General features: G+C 47.4%; 1 protein-coding gene and 1 long non-coding RNA gene across 3 annotated transcripts in view; both read left to right on the top strand.

Moving 5' to 3' along the window:
• Positions 1-24571, top strand: part of LOC149971325 (uncharacterized) — a 381039-nt gene that overhangs the window by 242775 nt on the left and 113693 nt on the right. The window lies entirely within an intron of this gene.
• The window catches only part of LOC110519585 (small G protein signaling modulator 2), a 238621-nt gene that overhangs the window by 116049 nt on the left and 98001 nt on the right, over positions 1-24571 (top strand). For both annotated transcript variants that reach the window (XM_036965645.2, XM_036965644.2), the window contains exons 4-6: positions 20469-20642; positions 21396-21463; positions 21913-22061. In XM_036965645.2, the coding sequence (XP_036821540.2) occupies positions 20469-20642; positions 21396-21463; positions 21913-22061 (391 nt within the window). The remainder of the gene's footprint in view (positions 1-20468; positions 20643-21395; positions 21464-21912; positions 22062-24571) is intronic.

The raw sequence follows: 24571 nt of genomic DNA, 5'->3' as shown, positions 1-24571 counted from the left end.
GCAGTGTAATAGGAAATGCAGCTCTGTCTCTACCTCTCCCCTGGAGCAGAGTGAGCACAGACTGTCCTCTCTGGGCAACCAGCCTGTCCTCTCTGGGCAGCCAGACTGTCCTCTCTGGGCAGCCAGCCTGTCCTCTCTGGGCAGCCAGGTTTGTCTGTGACGACCGGTCTCTATAGCCAGACTGTCCTCTCTGGGCAGCCAGGTTTGTCTGTGACGACCGGTCTCTATAGCCAGACTGTCCTCTCTGGGCAGCCAGGTTTGTCTGTGACGACCGGTCTCTATAGCCAGACTGTCCTCTCTAGGCAGCCAGGTTTGTCTGTGACGACCGGTCTCTATAGCCAGACTGTCCTCTCTGGGCAGCCAGCCTGTCCTCACTGGCCAGCCAGGTTTGTCTGTGACAACCGGTCTCTATAGCCAGACTGCCCTCTCTGGGCAGCCAGGTTTGTCTGTGACGACCGGTCTCTATAGCCAGACTGTCCTCTCTGGGCAGCCAGGTTTGTCTGTGAGGACCGGTCTCTATAGCCAGACTGTCCTCTCTGGGCAGCCAGGTTTGTCTGTGACGACCGGTCTCTATAGCCAGACTGTCCTCTCTGGGCAGCCAGGTTTGTCTGTGAGGACTGGTCTCTATAGCCAGACTGTCCTCTCTGGGCAGCCAGGTTTGTCTGTGACGACCTGTCTCTATAGCCAGACTGTCCTATCTGGGCAGCCAGGTTTGTCTGTGACGACCGGTCTCTATAGCCAGACTGTCCTCTCTGGGCAGCCAGGTTTGTCTGTGACGACCGGTCTCTATAGCCAGACTGTCCTCTCTGGGCAGCCAGGTTTGTCTGTGACGACCGGTCTCTATAGCCAGACTGTCCTCTCTGGGCAGCCAGGTTTGTCTGTGACGACCGGTCTCTATAGCCAGACTGTCCTCTCTGGGCAGCCAGGTTTGTCTGTGACGACCGGTCTCTATAGCCAGACTGTCCTCTCTGGGCAGCCAGGTTTGTCTGTGACGACCGGTCTCTATAGCCAGACTGTCCTCTCTGGACAGCCAGGTTTGTCTGTGACGACCGGTCTCTATAGCCAGACTGTCCTCTCTGGGCAGCCAGGTTTGTCTGTGAGGACCGGTCTCTATAGCCAGACTGTCCTCTCTGGGCAGCCAGGTTTGTCTGTGACGACCGGTCTCTATAGCCAGACTGTCCTCTCTGGGCAGACAGGTTTGTCTGTGACGACCGGTCTCTATAGCCAGACTGTCCTCTCTGGGCAGCCAGGTTTGTCAGTGACGACCGGTCTCTATAGCCAGACTGTCCTCTCTGGGCAGCCAGGTTTGTCTGTGACGACCGGTCTCGATAGCCAGACTGTCCTCTCTGGGCAGCCAGGTTTGTCTGTGACGACCGGTCTCTATAGCCAGACTGTCCTCTCTGGGCAGCCAGGTTTGTCTGTGACGACCGGTCTCTATAGCCAGACTGTCCTCTCTGGGCAGCCAGGTTTGTCTGTGACGACCGGTATCTATAGCCAGACTGTCCTCTCTGGGCAGCCAGGTTTGTCTGTGACGACTGGTCTCTATAACCAGACTGTCCTCTCTGGGCAGCCAGGTTTGTCTGTGACGACCGGTCTCTATAGCCAGACTGTCCTCTCTGAGCAGCCAGGTTTGTCTGTGACGACCGGTCTCTATAGCCAGACTGTCCTCTCTGGGCAGCCAGGTTTGTCAGTGACGACCGGTCTCTATAGCAAGACTGTGCTCACTGAGTCTGTACCTAGTCAGTGTTTTCCTCAGTTTTCTATCAGTCACAGTGGTCAGATAGTCTGCCACCATGTACTGTCTGTTTAGAGACAAATAGCATTGAAGTTTACTTAGATTTTTTGTGGTGCCTTTCAAATAGGTGATATATTTTCATTTTTGCATTGTGATGATTTGGTTGGGCCAGATTTGCCAGAGTGCTGTCCTGAGGCTCTATGGGGTTGGTTTGGGTTAGTGAACTGAGCCTCAGAACCAGCTGGCTGAGGGGACTCTTCTCTTGTTTCATCTCCTGACATTATAGAGCTGTGTGATGGAATGTTTTGGGGTCACTTGTTTTTAGGTTGTTGTAAAATTTGATGGCTTTTTTTCTATTTGAAGGAGGAGGGGGTACTGGCCCAATTCTGCTCTACATGCGTTATTTGGAGTTTGTCTTTGCACTTGCAATACAGTCTGGCAAAACTCTGCATGCAGTATTTTGATTGGATGTTGGTCCCATTTTTGTAAATTCATTATTAGAGAGTGGACCCCATACTTCACTGCCATATAGAGTAATTAGTTCTATAACTGATTGGAACATTTTGAGACAGATTCTAATTGGAATTTCGATTTTCGAATTTTGATGTTCCTTTTAATGGCATAGAATGTTCTTCTTGCTTTGTCTCTCAGCTCATTCACAGCCATGTGAAAGCTACCTGTGTTGCTGATATTTAGTCCTAGATATGTGTAGTTTTTGGTGTGTTCTAATAGAACTGTGTCCAAATAGAATTTATATTTGTCATCCTGATTTCTGGACCTTTTTTGGAATATCATTATATCACATTTTTTTTAGATTAATGGTCAGAACCTGTGGTTAACGGTCAGAGTCCAGGTCTGACAGAACCTGTGGTTAACGGTCAGAGCCCAGGTCTGACAGAACCTGTGGTTAACGGTCAGAGCCCAGGTCTGACAGAACCTGTGGTTAACGGTCAGAGTCCAGGTCTGACAGAACCTGTGGTTAACGGTCAGAGCCCAGGTCTGACAGAACCTGTGGTTAACGGTCAGAGCCCAGGTCTGACAGAACCTGTGGTTAACGGTCAGAGCCCAGGTCTGACAGAACCTGTGGTTAACGGTCAGAGCCCAGGTCTGACAGAACCTGTGGTTAACGGTCAGAGTCCAGGTCTGACAGAACCTGTGGTTAACGGTCAGAGTCCAGGTCTGACAGAACCTGTGGTTAACGGTCAGAGCCCAGGTCTGACAGAACCTGTGGTTAACGGTCAGAGCCCAGGTCTGACAGAACCTGTGGTTAACGGTCAGAGTCCAGGTCTGACAGAACCTGTGGTTAACGGTCAGAGCCCAGGTCTGACAGAACCTGTGGTTAACGGTCAGAGTCCAGGTCTGACAGAACCTGTGGTTAACGGTCAGAGCCCAGGTCTGACAGAACCTGTGGTTAACGGTCAGAGCCCAGGTCTGACAGAACCTGTGGTTAACGGTCAGAGTCCAGGTCTGACAGAACCTGTGGTTAACGGTCAGAGCCCAGGTCTGACAGAACCTGTGGTTAACGGTCAGAGCCCAGGTCTGACAGAACCTGTGGTTAACGGTCAGAGTCCAGGTCTGACAGAACCTGTGGTTAACGGTCAGAGCCCAGGTCTGACAGAACCTGTGGTTAACGGTCAGAGCCCAGGTCTGACAGAACCTGTGGTTAACGGTCAGAGTCCAGGTCTGACAGAACCTGTGGTTAACGGTCAGAGCCCAGGTCTGACAGAACCTGTGGTTAACGGTCAGAGTCCAGGTCTGACAGAACCTGTGGTTAACGGTCAGAGCCCAGGTCTGACAGAACCTGTGGTTAACGGTCAGAGCCCAGGTCTGACAGAACCTGTGGTTAACGGTCAGAGCCCAGGTCTGACAGAACCTGTGGTTAACTGTCAGAGCCCAGGTCTGACAGAACCTGTGGTTAACGGTCAGAGCCCAGGTCTGACAGAACCTGTGGTTAACGGTCAGAGTCCAGGTCTGACAGAACCTGTGGTTAACTGTCAGAGCCCAGGTCTGACAGAACCTGTGGTTAACGGTCAGAGCCCAGGTCTGACAGAACCTGTGGTTAACGGTCAGAGTCCAGGTCTGACAGAACCTGTGGTTAACGGTCAGAGCCCAGGTCTGACAGAACCTGTGGTTAACGGTCAGAGCCCAGGTCTGACAGAACCTGTGGTTAACGGTCAGAGCCCAGGTCTGACAGAACCTGTGGTTAACGGTCAGAGCCCAGGTCTGACAGAACCTGTGGTTAACGGTCAGAGCCCAGGTCTGACAGAACCTGTGGTTAACGGTCAGAGCCCAGGTCTGACAGAACCTGTGGTTAACGGTCAGAGTCCAGGTCTGACAGAACCTGTGGTTAACGGTCAGAGCCCAGGTCTGACAGAACCTGTGGTTAACGGTCAGAGCCCAGGTCTGACAGAACCTGTGGTTAACGGTCAGAGCCCAGGTCTGACAGAACCTGTGGTTAACGGTCAGAGTCCAGGTCTGACAGAACCTGTGGTTAACGGTCAGAGCCCAGGTCTGACAGAACCTGTGGTTAACGGTCAGAGCCCAGGTCTGACAGAACCTGTGGTTAACGGTCAGAGCCCAGGTCTGACAGAACCTGTGGTTAACGGTCAGAGCCCAGGTCTGACAGAACCTGTGGTTAACGGTCAGAGCCCAGGTCTGACAGAACTTTTGGTTAACGGTCAGAGCCCAGGTCTGACAGAACCTGTGGTTAACGGTCAGAGCCCAGGTCTGACAGAACCTGTGGTTAACGGTCAGAGCCCAGGTCTGACAGAACCTGTGGTTAACGGTCAGAGCCCAGGTCTGACAGAACCTGTGGTTAACGGTCAGAGCCCAGGTCTGACAGAACCTGTGGTTAACGGTCAGAGTCCAGGTCTGACAGAACCTGTGGTTAACGGTCAGAGCCCAGGTCTGACAGAACCTGTGGTTAACGGTCAGAGTCCAGGTCTGACAGAACCTGTGGTTAACGGTCAGAGTCCAGGTCTGACAGAACCTGTGGTTAACGGTCAGAGCCCAGGTCTGACAGAACCTGTGGTTAACGGTCAGAGCCCAGGTCTGACAGAACCTGTGGTTAACGGTCAGAGCCCAGGTCTGACAGAACCTGTGGTTAACGGTCAGAGCCCAGGTCTGACAGAACTTTTGGTTAACGGTCAGAGCCCAGGTCTGACAGAACCTGTGGTTAACGGTCAGAGCCCAGGTCTGACAGAACCTGTGGTTAACGGTCAGAGCCCAGGTCTGACAGAACCTGTGGTTAACGGTCAGAGCCCAGGTCTGACAGAACCTGTGATTAACGGTCAGAGCCCAGGTCTGACAGAACCTGTGATTAACTGTCAGAGCCCAGGTCTGACAGAACCTGTGATTAACGGTCAGAGCCCAGGTCTGACAGAACCTGTGATTAACTGTCAGAGCCCAGGTCTGACAGAACCTGTGGTTAACGGATTAACGGTCAGAGCCCAGGTCTGACACAACCTGTGATTAACGGATTAACGGTCAGGGCCCAGGTCTGACAGAACCTGTGATTACCTGTCAGAGCCCAGGTCTGACAGAACCTGTGGTTAACGGTCAGAGCCCAGGTCTGACAGAACCTGTGGTTAACGGTCAGAGTCCAGGTCTGACAGAACCTGTGATTAACGGTCAGAGCCCAGGTCTGACAGAACCTGTGATTAACTGTCAGAGCCCAGGTCTGACAGAACCTGTGATTAACGGTCAGAGCCCAGGTCTGACAGAACCTGTGGTTAACGGTCAGAGCCCAGGTCTGACAGAACCTGTGGTTAACGGTCAGAGTCCAGGTCTGACAGAACCTGTGGTTAACGGTCAGAGCCCAGGTCTGACAGAACCTGTGGTTAACGGTCAGAGCCCAGGTCTGACAGAACCTGTGGTTAACGGTCAGAGCCCAGGTCTGACAGAACCTGTGGTTAACGGTCAGAGCCCAGGTCTGACAGAACTTTTGGTTAACGGTCAGAGCCCAGGTCTGACAGAACCTGTGGTTAACGGTCAGAGCCCAGGTCTGACAGAACCTGTGGTTAACGGTCAGAGCCCAGGTCTGACAGAACCTGTGGTTAACGGTCAGAGCCCAGGTCTGACAGAACCTGTGGTTAACGGTCAGAGCCCAGGTCTGACAGAACCTGTGGTTAACGGTCAGAGTCCAGGTCTGACAGAACCTGTGGTTAACGGTCAGAGCCCAGGTCTGACAGAACCTGTGGTTAACGGTCAGAGCCCAGGTCTGACAGAACCTGTGGTTAACGGTCAGAGTCCAGGTCTGACAGAACCTGTGGTTAACGGTCAGAGTCCAGGTCTGACAGAACCTGTGGTTAACGGTCAGAGCCCAGGTCTGACAGAACCTGTGGTTAACGGTCAGAGCCCAGGTCTGACAGAACCTGTGGTTAACGGTCAGAGCCCAGGTCTGACAGAACCTGTGGTTAACGGTCAGAGCCCAGGTCTGACAGAACTTTTGGTTAACGGTCAGAGCCCAGGTCTGACAGAACCTGTGGTTAACGGTCAGAGCCCAGGTCTGACAGAACCTGTGGTTAACGGTCAGAGCCCAGGTCTGACAGAACCTGTGGTTAACGGTCAGAGCCCAGGTCTGACAGAACCTGTGATTAACGGTCAGAGCCCAGGTCTGACAGAACCTGTGATTAACTGTCAGAGCCCAGGTCTGACAGAACCTGTGATTAACTGTCAGAGCCCAGGTCTGACAGAACCTGTGATTAACGGTCAGAGCCCAGGTCTGACAGAACCTGTGATTAACTGTCAGAGCCCAGGTCTGACAGAACCTGTGGTTAACGGATTAACGGTCAGAGCCCAGGTCTGACACAACCTGTGATTAACGGATTAACGGTCAGGGCCCAGGTCTGACAGAACCTGTGATTAACTGTCAGAGCCCAGGTCTGACAGAACCTGTGGTTAACGGTCAGAGCCCAGGTCTGACAGAACCTGTGGTTAACGGTCAGAGTCCAGGTCTGACAGAACCTGTGATTAACGGTCAGAGCCCAGGTCTGACAGAACCTGTGATTAACTGTCAGAGCCCAGGTCTGACAGAACCTGTGATTAACGGTCAGAGCCCAGGTCTGACAGAACCTGTGATTAACTGTCAGAGCCCAGGTCTGACAGAACCTGTGGTTAACGGATTAACGGTCAGAGCCCAGGTCTGACACAACCTGTGATTAACGGATTAACGGTCAGAGCCCAGGTCTGACAGAACCTGTGGTTAACGGTCAGAGCCCAGGTCTGACAGAACCTGTGATTAACGGTCAGAGCCCAGGTCTGACAGAACCTGTGATTAACTGTCAGAGCCCAGTTCTGACAGAACCTGTGATTAACTGTCAGAGCCCAGGTCTGACAGAACCTGTGATTAACTGTCAGAGCCCAGGTCTGACAGAACCTGTGATTAACTGTCAGAGCCCAGGTCTGACAGAACCTGTGGTTAACGGTCAGAGCCCAGGTCTGACAGAACCTGTGGTTAACGGTCAGAGGCCAGGTCTGACAGAACCTGTGATTAACTGTCAGAGCCCAGGTCTGACAGAACCTGTGATTAACTGTCAGAGCCCAGGTCTGACAGAACCTGTGATTAACTGTCAGAGCCCAGGTCTGACAGAACCTGTGATTAACGGTCAGAGCCCAGGTCTGACAGAACCTGTGATTAACGGTCAGAGCCCAGGTCTGACAGAACCTGTGATTAACTGTCAGAGCCCAGGTCTGACAGAACCTGTGGTTAACGGATTAACGGTCAGAGCCCAGGTCTGACACAACCTGTGATTAACTGTCAGAGCCCAGGTCTGACAGAACCTGTGATTAACGGTCAGAGCCCAGGTCTGACAGAACCTGTGATTAACGGTCAGAGCCCAGGTCTGACAGAACCTGTGATTAACTGTCAGAGCCCACGTCTGACAGAACCTGTGATTAACTATCAGAGCCCAGGTCTGACAGAACCTGTGATTAACGGTCAGAGTCCAGGTCTGACAGAACCTGTGCAAATGATCTAGGTGCTGATGTAACTCCTCCTTAGTGGGAGACAGCAGCACCAGGTCATCTGCATACAGCAGACCCTCCTTAGTGGGAGACAGCATACCCTCCTTAGTGGGAGACAGCAGACCCTCCTTAGTGGGAGACAGCAGACCCCCCTTAGTGGGAGACAGCAGCACCAGGTCATCTGTGTACAGCAGACTCTCCTTAGTGGGAGACAGCAGACCCTCCTTAGTGGGAGACAGCAGACCCTCCTCAGTGGGAGACAGCAGAACCTCCTTAGTTGGAGACAGCAGACCCTCCTTAGTGGGAGACAGCAGACCCTCCTTAGTGGGAGACAGCAGACCCTCCTTAGTGGGAGACAGCAGAACCTCCTTAGTGGGAGACAGCAGACCCTCCTTAGTGGGAGACAGCAGACCCTCCTTAGTGGGAGACAGCAGACCCTCCTTAGTGGGAGACAGCAGACCCTCCTTAGTGGGAGACAGCAGCTCCCAGGTCATCTGTCTACAGCAGATACTTGATTTCAGTGTTGTGTAGGGTGATTCATTAATGTAGATGTCAATTATTGGGTATTTCTGTCCCCCCCCCCCCTCTCTCTCTCTCTCTCTCTCTCTCTCTCTCTCTCTCTCCCCTCTCTCTCTCTCTATCTCTCTCTCCTCTCTCTCTCCCTCTCTCTCTCGCTGTCTGTCTGTCTGTCTGTCTGTCTGTCTCTCTCTCTGTCTGTCTGTCTGTCTGTCTGTCTGTCTGTCTGTCTGTCTGTCTGTCTGTGTCTCTCTCTGTCTCTCTCTCTCTCTCTGTCTGTCTCTCTGTCTCTCTCTCTCTGTCTCTCATCAAATCAAAATCAAATCAAATTTATTTATATAGCCCTTCGTGCATCAGCTGTACACTCAACGTGCTGTACTCTCTCTCTCTCTCTGTCTCTCTGTCTCTCTCTCTCTGTCTCTCTCTCTCTCTCTCTCTCTCTCTCTCTGTCTCTCTCTGTCCCTCTGTCTCTCTGTGTCTCTCTGTCTCTCTCTCTCTCTCTCTGTCTCTCTCTGTCCCTCTGTCTCTCTCTCTCTCTCTCTGTCTCTCTGTCTCTCTGTCTCTCTCTCTCTGTCTCTCTCTGTCTCTCTCTCTTTCTCTCTCTGTCTCTCTCTGTCCCTCTGTCTCTATGTCTCTCTCTCTCTCTTTCGCTGTCTCTCTCTCTCTCTCTCAATTCAATTCAAGGGGCTTTATTGGCATGGGAAACATGTGTTAACAGTGCAAATGCAAGTGAGGTAGATAATATAGAAAAGTGAAATAAACAATAATAATTAACAGTAAACATTACACATACAGAAGTTTCAAAACAATAAAGACATTACAAATGTCATATTATATATATACAGTGCTGTAACAATGTACAAATGGTGAAAGTACACAAGGGAAAATAAATAAGCATAAATATGGGTTGCTGTCTCTCCCTCTCTCTCTCTCTCTCTCTCTCTCTCTCTCTCTCTCTCTCTCTCTCTCTCTCTTGGCTGCATTCTTGTGATAATACAGTAGCTGAAAATTGATTTGCAGTAAACAGAAGCAGCCACACACACACACACACACACACACACAAACACACACACACATGAATCTGCCTGACAGTGGCTCTTCCTGCTGTGTCTGGCCTGTGAGTTTTCTCGCCAACCAATCGCTACGTCTGCTGGCTGTGAGGCAGATGGATGGCCGGGGTCAGTTACTGGACAGAGTACACACACACACACACACACACACACACACACACACACACACACACACACACACACACACACAAATATGAACACACACACACCCAAACATGAACACACACACACACACACACCCAAACATGAACACACACACACACACACACACACACACACACACACACACACACACACACACACCCAAACATGAACACACACACACCCAGGCATGAACACTCACACACACATGCACACACACTCACTCAGTCACACACTTTACACTCTATTCAGGCAGACACTCATCTACCACAGTATACCCACCCACTGTTTACAAGCACTGTCTCGGATATGTCCACACACTCTCCTGTCAGCTGTCACAACACTGGCAGTATCTCCCAGACAGTCTCACTGGCAGTATCTCCCAGACAGTCTCCCTGGCAGTATCTCCCAGACAGTCTCCCCTGTCATCTGCCATAACACTGGCAGTATCTCCCAGACAGTCTCCCTGGCAGTATCTCCCAGACAGTATCTCCCAGACAGTCTCCCTGGCAGTATCTCCCAGACAGTCTCCCCTGTCATCTGCCATAACACTTGCAGTATCTCCCAGAAAGTCTCCCTGGCAGTATCTCCCAGACAGCCTCCCTGGCAGTATCTCCCAGACAGCCTCCCTGGCAGTATCTCCCAGACAGTCTCCCTGGCAGTATCTCCCAGACAGTCTCACTGGCAGTATCTCCCAGACAGTCTCACTGGCAGTATCTCCCAGACAGCCTCCCTGGCAGTATCTCCCAGACAGTCTCCCTGGCAGTATCTCCCAGACAGTCTCACTGGCAGTATCTCCCAGACAGTCTCACTGGCAGTATCTCCCAGACAGTCTCCCTGGCAGTATCTCCCAGACAGTCTCCCCTGTCATCTGCCATAACACTGGTAACATCTCCCAAACAGTCTCCCTGGCAGTATCTCCCAGACAGTCTCCCTGGCAGTATCTCCCAGACAGTCTCCCTGGCAGTATCTCCCAGACAGTCTCCCTGGCAGTATCTCCCAGACAGCCTCCCTGACAGTATCTCCCAGACAGTCTCCCTGGCAGTATCTCCCAGACAGTCTCACTGGCAGTATCTCCCAGACAGTCTCACTGGCAGTATCTCCCAGACAGCCTCCCTGACAGTATCTCCCAGACAGTCTCCCTGGCAGTATCTCCCAGACAGTCTCCCCTGTCATCTGCCATAACACTGGTAGTATCTCCCAAACAGTCTCCCTGGCAGTATCTCCCAGACAGTCTCCCTGGCAGTATCTCCCAGACAGTCTCCCTGGCAGTATCTCCCAGACAGTCTCCCTGGCAGTATCTCCCAGACAGTCTCCCTGGCAGTATCTCCCAGACAGTCTCCCTGACAGTATCTCCCAGACAGTCTCCCCTGTCAGCTGTTATAACACTGGAGGTACAGTGGAAAGAGAAAGTATGTGAACCCTTTGGAATTACCTGGATTTCTGAATAAATTGGTCATAAAATGTGATCTGATCTTCATCTAAGTAACAACAACAGACAAACACAGACTGCTTAAACTAATAACACACAAACAATGATACGTTTTCATGTCTTTATTGAACACACTCTGTAAACAATGGCCAGGAGGAATTTTGGACCATTTCTCTTGACTGATTCAGTTCAGCAATATTCTTGGGATGTCTGGTGTGAACTGCTTTCTCGAGGTCATACCAACGCTTCTCAATGGGGTTGAGGTCAGGACTCTGACTGGGCCACTCCAGAAGGCGTATTTTCTTCGGTTGAAGCCATTCTGATTGTTACTTCTGTGTTTTGGGTCGTTGTCCTGTTGCGTCACCCAACTTCTGTTGAGCTTCAATTGGCGGACAGATTGTGCTCCGGCATGCATCTTTACAGGACGGCCACTCCCAGGGAGAGTAGCAACAGTGCTGAACTTTCTCCATTTACAGACAATGTGTCTTACTGTGGACTGATGAACATCAAGGCTTTTAGAGATACTGTTACCCTTTCTGCAAGTGTCAGGAGAATTCTATACTCCTGTTCATTTACCCATTAAATTATGTTACCCGTAGTCTGTTATATCAGGGTTTGTAAGATACTGATAGAAATGAAAACAGACAGAGGTCCAGTCAACCAAAGTTAAACGTATATTCACGGGAACGTTCTGACGTGTACAGTACAGGACCTTCAATTTATTGCGACACACATACTTCCACACCAACCATCAAATCCGCCCACCAATAGAGCCTAGGGGAGTAAGTGAGAATAGTGTCTTCCTACCCTCCCCTAAGATAAGGAGAGACCTGGGACTGGGAAGTTCTCAGTGTCCCAGCCAAGGTCGCCCGGGATCTGGCTCAGACAGATAGTCTGTTCTCAGAACACTAGACACATTGTTCCCAAAACGTTGATTCTGACTAAAACCACACACAGTATTATAATATAATCATCGAATGAGTTTAACACTTACACACATGTGTTATAATAATCTAATGGTTCAAATTAAGTTCATACAATCACATGGTATCAGACCTATGGTTTCATACGATCACATGGTGTCAGACCTATGGTTTCATACGATCACATGGTATCAGACCTATGGTTTCATACGATCACATGGTGTCAGACCTATGGTTTCATACAATCACATGGTGTCAGACCTATGGTTTCATACGATCACATGGTATCAGACCTATGGTTTCATACGATCACATGGTGTCAGACCTATGGTTTCATACAATCACATGGTGTCAGACCTATGGTTTCATACGATCACATGGTATCAGACCTATGGTTTCATACGATCACATGGTATCAGACCTATGGTTTCATACGATCACATGGTATCAGACCTATGGTTTCATACGATCACATGGTATCAGACCTATGGTTTCATACGATCACATGGTATCAGACCTATGGTTTCATACGATCACATGGTATCAGACCTATGGTTTCATACGATCACATGGTATCAGACCTATGGTTTCATACGATCACATGGTATCAGACCTATGGTTTCATACGATCACATGGTATCAGACCTATGGTTTCATACGATCACATGGTATCAGACCTATGGTTTCATACGATCACATGGTATCAGACCTATGGTTTCATACGATCACATGGTGTCAGACCTATGGTTTCATACGATCACATGGTATCAGACCTATGGTTTCATACGATCACATGGTATCAGACCTATGGTTTCATACTATCACATGGTATCAGACCTATGGTTTCATACGATCACATGGTATCAGACCTATGGTTTCATACGATCACATGGTATCAGACCTATGGTTTCATACGATCACATGGTATCAGACCTATGGTTTCATACGATCACATGGTATCAGACCTATGGTTTCATACGATCACATGGTATCAGACCTATGGTTTCATACGATCACATGGTGTCAGACCTATGGTTTCATACGATCACATGGTATCAGACCTATGGTTTCATACGATCACATGGTATCAGACCTATGGTTTCATACGATCACATGGTGTCAGACCTATGGTTTCATACGATCACATGGTATCAGACCTATGGTTTCATACGATCACATGGTATCAGACCTATGGTTTCATACTATCACATGGTATCAGACCTATGGTTTCATACGATCACATGGTATCAGACCTATGGTTTCATACGATCACATGGTATCAGACCTATGGTTTCATACGATCACATGGTATCAGACCTATGGTTTCATACGATCACATGGTATCAGACCTATGGTTTCAGGACTGTAACATTCTAATAATTTATTAAAACACATTTCCTTATCAGCAAGTCAACAATTCTTAGGTCTTCTGAGATGTCTTTTGTTCGAGGCATGGTTCACATCAGGTAATGCTTCTTGTGAATAGCGAACTCTAATGTTGTGAGTGTGTTTTATAGGGCAGGGCAGCTCTTACCAACATCTCCAATCTCGTCTCAATGATTGAACTCCAGGTTAGCTTACTCCTGACTCCAATTAGCTTTTGGAGAAGTCATTAGCCTTGGGGTTCACATACTTTTTCCAACCTACACTGTGAATGTTTAAATGATGTATTCAATATAGACAAGAAAAAGACAATAATTGATGTGTTATTAGTTTAAGAACACTTGGATATAGGGGGCGCTATTTTAATTATTGGATGAAAAACGTTCCTGTTTTAAACAAGATATTTTGTCACGAAAAGATGCTCGACTATGCATATAATTGACAGCTTTGGAAAGAAAACACTCTGACGTTTCCAAAACTGCAAAGATATTGTCTGTGAGTGCCACAGAACTGATGTTACAGGCGAAACCCAGATAAAGATCCAGTCAGGAAGTGCCGCATTTTTTTAAACAGCCTCATGCCAATGACTCCTTATATGGCTGTGAAGCAGCTAGGAGTCAGCTTATGTTTTCCACGTTTTCCCTAAGGTGTCTGCAGCATTGTGACGTCTTTTTAGGCATTTCCATTGGAGAATGGCTGTAAGAGACCATATAGGGCGAGTGGACGCATGGTGTCTCCCGGAGAAAACGTTGCGTAAAATACTGAGGTAGCCATTTTTCCAATCGTTTATTATGAGAAACCAACTGCCTCCACGGATATATTATTGAATACATATGTTAAAAACACCTTGAGGATGGATCGTGTTTCTGTCGATATTATGGAGCAAATTTTGAAAAAAGTTTGCCGTTATAGTTGAAGTATTTTCGGACGATTTCTCTGCCAAGCAGGATGAACAAACGTGACGTTTTTCGCCTCCAAAAATAATATTTTGGGAAAAAAGGAACATTTGCTATCTAACTGGGAGTCTCCTGAGTGAAAACATCCGAAGTTCTTCAAAGGTAAATTATTTAATTTGGTTGTTTTTCTTATTTTTGTGAAAATGTTGCCTGCTGCCAGCAGAGCCTAGCATAGCATTATGCCATGATAAACTTACACAAATGCTTGTCTAGCGTTGGCTGTAACGCATATTTTGAAAATCTGAGATGACAGTGTTGTTAACAAAAGGCTAAGCTTGTGTTTCAATATATTTATTTCATTTCATTTGCGATTTTCATGAATAGGAAACGTTGCGTTATGGTAATGAGCTTGAGGCTATGATTACGCTCCCGGATACGGGATTGCTCGTCGCTAGAGGTTAAGAACATCCAGATCATTCCAAAGGGTTCACATACTTTTTCACATACTTTTTCTTGCCACTGTAGTTTCCTATGGGCCGTGGTCAAAAGCAGTGCACTATACACTATAGAGGGAATAGGGTAACATGTGAGGTCCACCCCAAACCTTTCAGATGGGTAATTTCCCCATGGCAGCATTCTCTGCCCCCCCCCACCACCAAGACAACAACCCAATCCTAGAGCCATTGATGTCGCAGGTCTTCACAAATTCCAAATGTCATCAAATGTCAACATGCACCGGAGATGACGGTAGATTAATGTACGATACGATTTCTATTTGTCTCCGACAAACAAATTAACATGAGGAATACGCCGCCATGATGACAGGGTTTTGTATCTAAGACGTGTGTGTGTGTGTGTGTGTGCTCTGAAATTTGTAATTTAGCGTCAGGCTTGAATGGCACCCCGTCAATTCCTATATAGAATCAAGCTCCATCACTGTCTCAGGAAGCTTTAGAGGAAGAGGAAGAGGATATGAAAGTATACTCTTGAAGCACACTCTTCACACTGGTCACCCACTATAGGCTGCTTCCCAAATGGAAGCCTTTCCCCTCAATTCAGTGCTTTACTTTAGAAGGCCAGCATTCCGGAGTCGCCTCTTCACTGTTGACGTTGAGACTGGACAGAGGAACTCTGCCTAGAAGACCAGCATCCTGGAGTCACCTCTTCACTGTTGACGTTGAGACTGGACAGAGGAACTCTGCCTAGAAGGCCAGCATTCCGGAGTCGCCTCTTCACTGTTGACGTTGAGACTGGACAGAGGAACTCTGCCTAGAAGGACAGCATCCTGGAGTCACCTCTTCACTGTTGACGTTGAGACTGGACAGAGGAACTCTGCCTAGAAGGTCAGCATCCCGGAGTCGCCTCTTCACTGTTGACGTTGAGACTGGACAGAGGAACTCTGCCTAGAAGGTCAGCATCCCGGAGTCGCCTCTTCACTGTTGACGTTGAGACTGGACAGAGGAACTCTGCCTAGAAGACCAGCATCCCGGAGTCGCCTCTTCACTGTTGACGTTGAGACTGGACAGAGGAACTCTGCCTAGAAGGCCAGTATCCCGGAGTCGCCTCTTCAATGTTGACGTTGAGACTGGACAGAGGAACTCTGCCTAGAAGGCCAGCATCCCAGAGTCGCCTCTTCATTGTTGACATTGAGACGGGTGTTTTTCAGGGTACTATTTCATGAAGCTGCCAGTTGTAACTTGTGAGGCGTCTGTTTCTCAAACTAGACACTAATGTACTTGTCCTCTTGCTCAGTTGTGCACCGGGGCCTCCCACTCCTCTTTCTATTCTGGTTAGAGACGGTGTGCGCTGTTCTGTGAAGGGAGTAGTACACAGCGTTGTACGAGATCTTCAGTTTCTTGGCAATTTCTCACATGGAATAGCCTTCATTTCTCAGAACAAGGATAGACCGACGAGTTTCAGGAGAGTGTTATTTTGTTTCTGGCCATTTTGAGCCTGTAATCGAACCCACAAAGGTTGATGCTCCAGATACTCAACTAGTCTAAAGAAGGCCAGTTTTATTGCTTATTTAATCAGGATAACAGTTTACAGCTGTGCTAACATCATTGCATAAGGGTTTTCTAATGATCAATTAGCTAACACAATGTGCCAATGGAACACAGGAGTGATGGTTGCTGATAATGGGCCTCGGTACGCATCCCATTAAAAATCAGCCGTTTCCAGCTACAATAGTCATTTAAAACATTAACAATGTCTACACTGTATTTCTGATCAATTTGATGTTATTTTAAATGGACAAAAAACAAAGTGATTTTCTTTAAAAAAAACAAAAAAACAAGGACATTTATGAGTGACCCCAAACTTTTGAACGGTAGTGTGTGTTTATGTAAGGAAAAGGGGGCCATTTGGGACACAGCCGTGCTTTGGCTCTACATGCTTTCAGATGGCAGATCTGGTGAACAGACACAATACTAACTAATACAAGGGATGCATGTATTTCAGTGTGTGTGTATGAGAGAGAGAGAGCGAGAGAGAGTGTGTTTCTGTGTGTGTGTATGAGAGAGAGAGAGTGAGAGAGAGAGTGTGTTTCTGTGTGTGTATGAGAGCGAGAGAGGACGAGAGGGAGTGTGTTTCTGTGTGTGTGCAAGAGAGAGAGAGAGAGAGAGAGTGTGTTTCTGTGTGTGTGTATGAGAGAGAGAGAGCGAGAGAGAGAGTGTGTTTCTGTGTGTGTGTATGAGAGAGAGAGAGAGCGAGAGAGGACGAGAGAGAGTGAGTTTCTGTGTGTGTGCATGAGAGAGAGAGAGCGAGAGAGAGAGTGTGTTTCTGTGTGTGTGCATGAGAGAGAGAGAGCGAGAGAGAGAGTGTGTTTCTGTGTGTGTGTATGAGAGAGCGAGAGAGAGCGAGAGAGAGAGTGTGTTTCTGTGTGTGTGTATGAAAGAGAGAGAGCGAGAGAGAGAGTGTGTTTCTGTGTTTGTGTATGAGAGAGCGAGAGAGGACGAGAGAGAGAGTGTTTATGTGTGTGTGTATGAGAGAGAGAGCGAGAGAGGGTGAGAGAGAGAGTGTGTTTCTGTGCGTGGCAGGCTGAAGAGGCTGAGGGTGAGTGCATCGTGACTGGGTGGTGCTTTGAGTGGGCGTAGGGGAGTAGGGTGGCGGTGGAAGTCGTGTGGTGTGTGTGTATATGTGAGAGTGTTGAGCTACGATGTGGGAGCAGATACAACTCTGTTAGACGTTTCTTCTATATTATAAAACCGCTGAGAATATCAATCAACGCAGGAAAGAAAGAGGAAGAGATAGCAAAACAAAAAGAGAGAGATGGCAAAACAAAAAGAGAGAGAGAGAGATAGCAAAACAAAGACAGAGAGAGAGAGAGAGAGAGATAGCAAAACAGAGACAGAGAGAGAGAGAGAGAGAGATAGCAAAACAGAGACAGAGAGAGAGAGAGAGAGAGATAGCAAAACAGAGACAGAGAGAGAGAGAGAGAGAGATAGCAAAACAGAGACAGAGAGAGAGAGAGAGATAGCAAAACAAAGACAGAGAGATAGCAAAACAGAGACAGAGAGAGAGAGAGAGAGAGATAGCAAAACAGAGACAGAGAGATAGCAAAACAGAGACAGAGAGAGAGAGAGAGAGAGATAGCAAAACAGAGACAGAGAGATAGCAAAACAGAGACAGAGAGAGAGAGAGATAGCAAAACAGAGACAGAGAGAGAGAGAGAGAGAGATAGCAAAACAGAGACAGAGAGATAGCAAAACAGAGACAGAGACAGAGAGATAGCAAAACAAAAAGAGAAAGATAGCAAAACAAAGACAGAGAGAGAGAGAGAGAGAGATAGCAAAACAAAGACAGAGAGAGAGAGAGAGAGAGATAGCAAAACAGAGACAGAGAGATAGCAAAACAGAGACAGAGAGAGAGAGAGATAGCAAAACAAAAAGAGAGAGATAGCAAAACAAAGACAGAGAGAGAGAGAGAGAGAGATAGCAAAACAAAGACAGAGAGAGAGAGAGAGAGAGATAGCAAAACAAAGACAGAGAGAGAGAGAGAGAGAGATAGCAAAACAGAGACAGAGAGAGAGAGAGAGATAGCAAAACAAAGACAGAGAGAGAGAGAGAGAGAGATAGCAAAACAAAGACAGAGAGAGAGAGAGAGAGAGATAGCAAAACAAAGACAGAGAGAGAGAGAGAGAGAGATAGCAAAACAAAGACAGAGAGAGAGAGAGAGAGATAGCAAAACAAAGACAGAGAGAGAGAGAGATAGCAAAACAAAAAGAGAGAGATAGCAAAACAAAGACAGAGAGAGAGAGAGAGGAAAGAGATGAACAGAGAGAGAGAGAGAGAATCGGAAAGGAGAGAATGAAGACACGATGATATGAAAAGACAGGAAGGGAGATAGAAGAATAGAAGTAGAACAGAATTTCAAAGTAGACTTCCACCTCCACTCTGCTCGACTCGTGGATAACTCAGGTAAACAACGATAAACAACGGCAACTTCTGCATTAACTCACACTGCACTGTATACACAAAGAGGTCTAGGCTGTCAATGTCTGTTCCAGTCATGATTACATTATTGACATTTAATTCGCTTTCTCTTTGTTGCTTTTGTTCTGCATACTACATTACTGCCTCTTCAATTTTATGACTGCCTAATTTCAAAGATGAAAGCTTGTAATGCGATTTTCCCCTCTCATTCCCTCTCTCAAACGTGCACCTCTTGGTGTCCCCCAGGATAGAGTTTGTAAAAAGCTGCATTAGGGCCTAATAGAGTCGTCTGAGTGGTATCTTTGATGTTGTTCGTTAGGGCTGGGAATTTGCGCAGGGGGACCTACGATTTCATCACCATACTTTGGTGCCGACACGATATTTATTCTCACGATTCTATATGTATTACGAGTTTGATACTGGGATTTTATTGCGTGTGTCTGCTGCAGAGAGACAGGAGAAAATGAGTTTTGATCAGTCATGGAAATATAAAAAGTGCTGAAAATATGTTTGTTTATGCTAAAGAAGATGGAGAACAAGCTATAAGATAAAAAAAGGTTTTGGCATAGGTACAGACTACTTAAACTAGCTGACGCTACCTAGCAACATAAATATAATATCATCCAAAAATATATCGAGCTATGTAACTGTATGGACCCCCTGGTCCCTCCCTCACCATTGGTAATTGATCCTGCCTGAGTCTTTCATGGGAGACTTTTGATATCCCCCTTTGAATCAGATGTAGGAGAAAAGCATGCAGACGTTTAAAAAAAGAAAGATATGCTACTTAGCGTTTTATCTAGAAAATGTCTGCCACGACTAGCGAAAGATGACGAGGTGGAGACCGTACCATAGCCGTCATGACTATCCTTCCCCTTTTAAATGCAGTCAAGTGTATCCATCTCCTAGTCTGCTCTACCAAGAGGAAGACACACGACAAGACAAATCAGTCTGCTCAGAGATCCGAATAGCATACATTCTACTCTACAGTAGGGTTGCAAAATTCCTGGAATGTTTCAGAAATTCCCAGGTTTTCCAGAAATCTTGGTTGGAGGATTTCCTGGTTCCCTCCTACTTCCTTTAATCTTCCAACTGGGATTTCCTGGTTCCCTCCTACTTCCTTTAATCTTCCAACCGGGATTTCCTGGTTCCCTCCTACTTCCTCTAATCTTCCAACTGGGATTTCCTGGTTCCCTCCTACTTCCTTTAATCTTCCAAACGGGATTTCCTGGTTCCCTCCTACTTCCTTTAATCTTCCAAACGGGATTTCCTGGTTCCCTCCTACTTCCTTTAATCTTCAAACCGGGATTTCCTGGTTCCCTCCTACTTCCTCTAATCTTCCAACTGGGATTTCCTGGTTCCCTCCTACTTCCTTTAATCTTCCAACTGGGATTTCCTGGTTCCCTCCTACTTCCTTTAATCTTCCAAACGGGATTTCCTGGTTCCCTCCTACTTCCTTTAATCTTCCAAACGGGATTTCCTGGTTCCCTCCTACTTCCTTTAATCTTCAAACCGGGATTTCCTGTTTCCCTCCTACTTCCTTTAATCTTCAAACCGGGATTTCCTGGTTCCCTCCTACTTCCTTTAATCTTCCAAACGGGATTTCCTGGTTCCCTCCTACTTCCTTTAATCTTCCAACTGGGATTTCCTGGTTCCCTCCTACTTCCTCTAATCTTCCAACTGGGATTTCCTGGTTCCCTCCTACTTCCTCTAATCTTCCAAACAGGATTTATGGATTCCCACCTTACAGCAATACCAACCTTACCTGAGATCATCTGTCAAAAAGCCTAACCTCTCTACCCCTAACCCCTACCTCGAACCCTAACCCCTACCTCGAACCCTAACCCCTACCTCTACCCCTACCTCTACCCCTAACCCCTAACCCCTACCTCGAACCCTAACCCCTACCTCAAACCCTAAGCCCTACCTCAAACCCTAACCCTGTCATTTACTGACCTTTGCCCTTCGCCCCTAGAACCCAGAGGACCCAGAGTGTGGGTCAGGAGCCCCTGAAGAGGCAGGGGTCGTCGTCTGCAGGTCGCGCCCCCCAGCCCCTCTCCGCTCAGGCCATCAAGCACATCTGGGTTCGCACCGCCCTCTTCGAGAAGGTCCTGGACAAGATCGTACAGTACATCGTGGATAACTCCAGGTAAGAAATGAAAAGGAAACTTCTGCATTAACTTACACTGCAAAGAGCTGTAGTTTATCAATGTCTGCTCCATTCATGGTTACATTATTTTAAAATTAAATTAGCTTTCTCCCTGTTGCTTTCGTTCTGCACTCTACATTACTGCTTCTAATTTCATTCACTGTTTTCTCCTACATTAGGCCTAATGGAGTGTTTCTCATGTTGGACTCACTGCTCTTTTGTTGTTTCTCTACGGTGTGTGTGTGTGTGTGCGTGTGCGTGCGTGTGCGTGCGCGTGCGTGTGCGTGTGTGTGTGTGTGTGTTGTCTCTACAGTAAGTACTATGAGAGGGAGTCTCTGATGTGTGTGTGTGTGTGTGTGTGTGTGTGTGTGTTGTCTCTACAGTAAGTACTATGAGAGGGAGTCTCTGATATGTGTGTGTGTGTGTGTGTTGTCTCTACAGTAAGTACTATGAGAGGGAGTCTCTGATGTGTGTGTTGTCTCTACAGTAAGTACTATGAGAGGGAGTCTCTGATGTGTGTGTGTGTGTGTGTGTGTGTGTTGTCTCTACAGTAAGTACTATGACAGGGAGTCTCTGATGTGTGTGTGTGTGTGTTGTCTCTACAGTAAGTACTATGAGAGGGAGTCTCTGATGTGTGTGTGTGTTGTCTCTACAGTAAGTACTATGAGAGGGAGTCTCTGATGTGTGTGTGTGTTGTCTCTACAGTAAGTACTATGAGAGGGAGTCTCTGATGTGTGTGTGTTGTCTCTACAGTAAGTACTATGAGAGGGAGTCTCTGATGCATGACACAGTGTTTGGACCCATCCTGGCATGTCTACTGGGTAAGTTTGACTACGAGCTGTTATAAAAAATGCTACATTCGTTTGTTAAAATGATACATTGGGATGCTATAATGCCCCTATGGAGTGTTATAATGCTACATTGGGTTGTTATAATGCTGCATTTAGGTGACACAAAAGCACATACTGTAGATGCTCTTTTTTGCTTATATTTACTCTCTCCCTCCCTCATTCTGCCCCTCTTTTACCCCCTCCCTCCTCTCCCCCTCCCTCTCCCCCTTCCCCCCCTCCCCATTTCTCTCCCCCCCACTCCTCCCCCTCCCTCTCTCCCCCTCTCTCCCCCTCCCTCTCCCCCTCTCCCTCCCACTTTCTTCTCCCTCCCTCTACCCCTACACCTCCCTCTCCCCCCCCTCTCCCCTCCCTCTCCCCTCCCCCCTCCCCCTCCCACTTTCTTCCCCCTCTCCCCTCCCTCCTCCCTCTCCCTCCTCCAGTGGGTCCCTGTGCTCTGGAGTACACTAAGCTGAAGACGTCCGACCACTTCTGGACGGACCCGTCGGCCAACGAGTTGGTCCAGCGCCACCGGATCCACGGGGCCCACCGGGGCCAGGACGCTTCCCCCAGCAGGAGGCCCGCTCTGGGGGTGAGAGAGGCTGGGTCCCTTGGGGGGGGGGGGCAGGGAATAAATGGGGGGCACTTACTGGAGTCGATCAATACAGTACAATACATTCTGTGAGGATTCAACGAGTAGCTATGGCAATAATCATTTCCTGTATAGTTCTTTAACCAGGATAGTCCACACCAGTTGTTTTACCCACCTGGTAGTAGCTTCTCAGAAGGGGTTAGACAATAGGGCTAAGTAACTACAGGGTTATTGGTTCAAATCCCCGGTGGGTAAAGAACCCAGTCAGTTTCAATCATGGTCATATGGGCTGCGTTGCGTATCAAATGACACCCTATTCCGTATATAGTGCACTACTGTTGACCAGGGCCCGAAGGGTACCAGTCACATCCTGTTAAAGGTCCCCACAGCACTTCCCTGGGTTGCTCCTCTTTTCAGCTAGCTGCAATAAACACTCACACTGGACAGTTTTATTTCTACATTCAAAGACTCAATCATAGACACTTTCACTGACACTTGTGGCTGCATCGCGTGATGTGTTTTGTCTCTACCATTTTGTCTTTTGTGAAGTTGTTTATGTCCAACAATGTTTGTGCTGCTACCATGTAGTGCTGTTGTCATGTTGTGGAATCTCTCTTTATGTAGTGTTGTGGAGTCTCTATGTAGTGCTGTTGTCATGTTGTGGAATCTCTCTTTATGTAGTGTTGTGGAGTCTCTATGTAGTGTCTCTCTCTATGTAGTGTTGTGGAGTCTCTATGTAGTGCTGTTGTCATGTTGTGGAATCTCTCTTTATGTAGTGTTGTGGAGTCTCTATGTAGTGCTGTTGTCATGTTGTGGAATCTCTCTTTATGTAGTGTTGTGGAGTCTCTATGTAGTGTCTCTCTCTATGTAGTGTTGTGGAGTCTCTATGTAGTGCTGTTGTCATGTTGTGGAATCTCTCTTTATGTAGTGTTGTGGAGTCTCTATGTAGTGCTGTTGTCATGTTGTGGAATCTCTCTTTATGTAGTGTTGTGGAGTCTCTATGTAGTGTCTCTCTCTATGTAGTGTTGTGGAGTCTCTATGTTGTGCTGTTGTCATGTTGTGGAATCTCTCTTTATGTAGTGTTGTGGAGTCTCTATGTAGTGCTGTTGTCATGTTGTGGAATCTCTCTTTATGTAGTGTTGTGGAGTCTCTATGTAGTGTCTCTCTCTATGTAGTGTTGTGGAGTCTCTATGTAGTGTTGTTGTCATGTTGTGGAATCTCTCTTTATGTAGTGTTGTGGAGTCTCTATGTAGTGCTGTTGTCATGTTGTGGAATCTCTCTTTATGTAGTGTTGTGGAGTCTCTATGTAGTGTTGTTGTCATGTTGTGGAATCTCTCTTTATGTAGTGTTGTGGAGTCTCTATGTAGTGTCTCTCTCTATGTAGTGTTGTGGAGTCTCTATGTAGTGCTGTTGTCATGTTGTGGAATCTCTCTTTATGTAGTGTTGTGGAGCCTCTATGTAGTGTTGTTGTCATGTTGTGGAATCTCTCTTTATGTAGTGTTGTGGAGTCTCTATGTAGTGCTGTTGTCATGTTGTGGAATCTCTCTTTATGTAGTGTTGTGGAGTCTCTATGTAGTGTCTCTCTCTATGTAGTGTTGTGGAGTCTCTATGTAGTGCTGTTGTCATGTTGTGGAATCTCTCTTTATGTAGTGTTGTGGAGTCTCTATGTGGTGTCTCTCTCTATGTAGTGTTGTGGAGTCTCTATGTAGTGCTGTTGTCATGTTGTGGAATCTCTCTTTATGTAGTGTTGTGGAGTCTCTATGTAGTGCTGTTGTCATGTTGTGGAATCTCTCTTTATGTAGTGTTGTGGAGTCTCTATGTAGTGTCTCTCTCTATGTAGTGTTGTGGAGTCTCTATGTAGTGTTGTTGTCATGTTGTGGAATCTCTCTTTATGTAGTGTTGTGGAGTCTCTATGTAGTGCTGTTGTCATGTTGTGGAATCTCTCTTTATGTAGTGTTGTGGAGTCTCTATGTAGTGCTGTTGTCATGTTGTGGAATTTCTCTTTATGTAGTGTTGTGGAGTCTATATGTAGTGTCTCTCTCTATGTAGTGTTGTGGAGTCTCTATGTTGTGCTGTTGTCATGTTGTGGAATCTCTCTTTATGTAGTGTTGTGGAGTCTCTATGTAGTGCTGTTGTCATGTTGTGGAATCTCTCTTTATGTAGTGTTGTGGAGTCTCTATGTAGTGTCTCTCTCTATGTAGTGTTGTGGAGTCTCTATGTAGTGTTGTTGTCATGTTGTGGAATCTCTCTTTATGTAGTGTTGTGGAGTCTCTATGTAGTGTTGTTGTCATGTTGTGGAATCTCTCTTTATGTAGTGTTGTGGAGTCTCTATGTAGTGCTGTTGTCATGTTGTGGAATCTCTCTTTATGTAGTGTTGTGGATTCTCTATGTAGTGTTGTTGTCATGTTGTGGAATCTCTCTTTATGTAGTGTTGTGGAGTCTATGTAGTGTTGTTGTCATGCTGTGGAATCTCTCTTTTGTAGTGTTGTGGAGTCTCTATGTAGTGTCTC

Source organism: Oncorhynchus mykiss, chromosome 27 (genome assembly GCF_057628025.1).
Source record: "Oncorhynchus mykiss isolate SJ-2025 chromosome 27, ASM5762802v1, whole genome shotgun sequence".
Lineage (NCBI taxonomy): Eukaryota > Metazoa > Chordata > Actinopteri > Salmoniformes > Salmonidae > Oncorhynchus > Oncorhynchus mykiss.
This window is presented reverse-complemented; position numbering and strand designations above follow the sequence as displayed.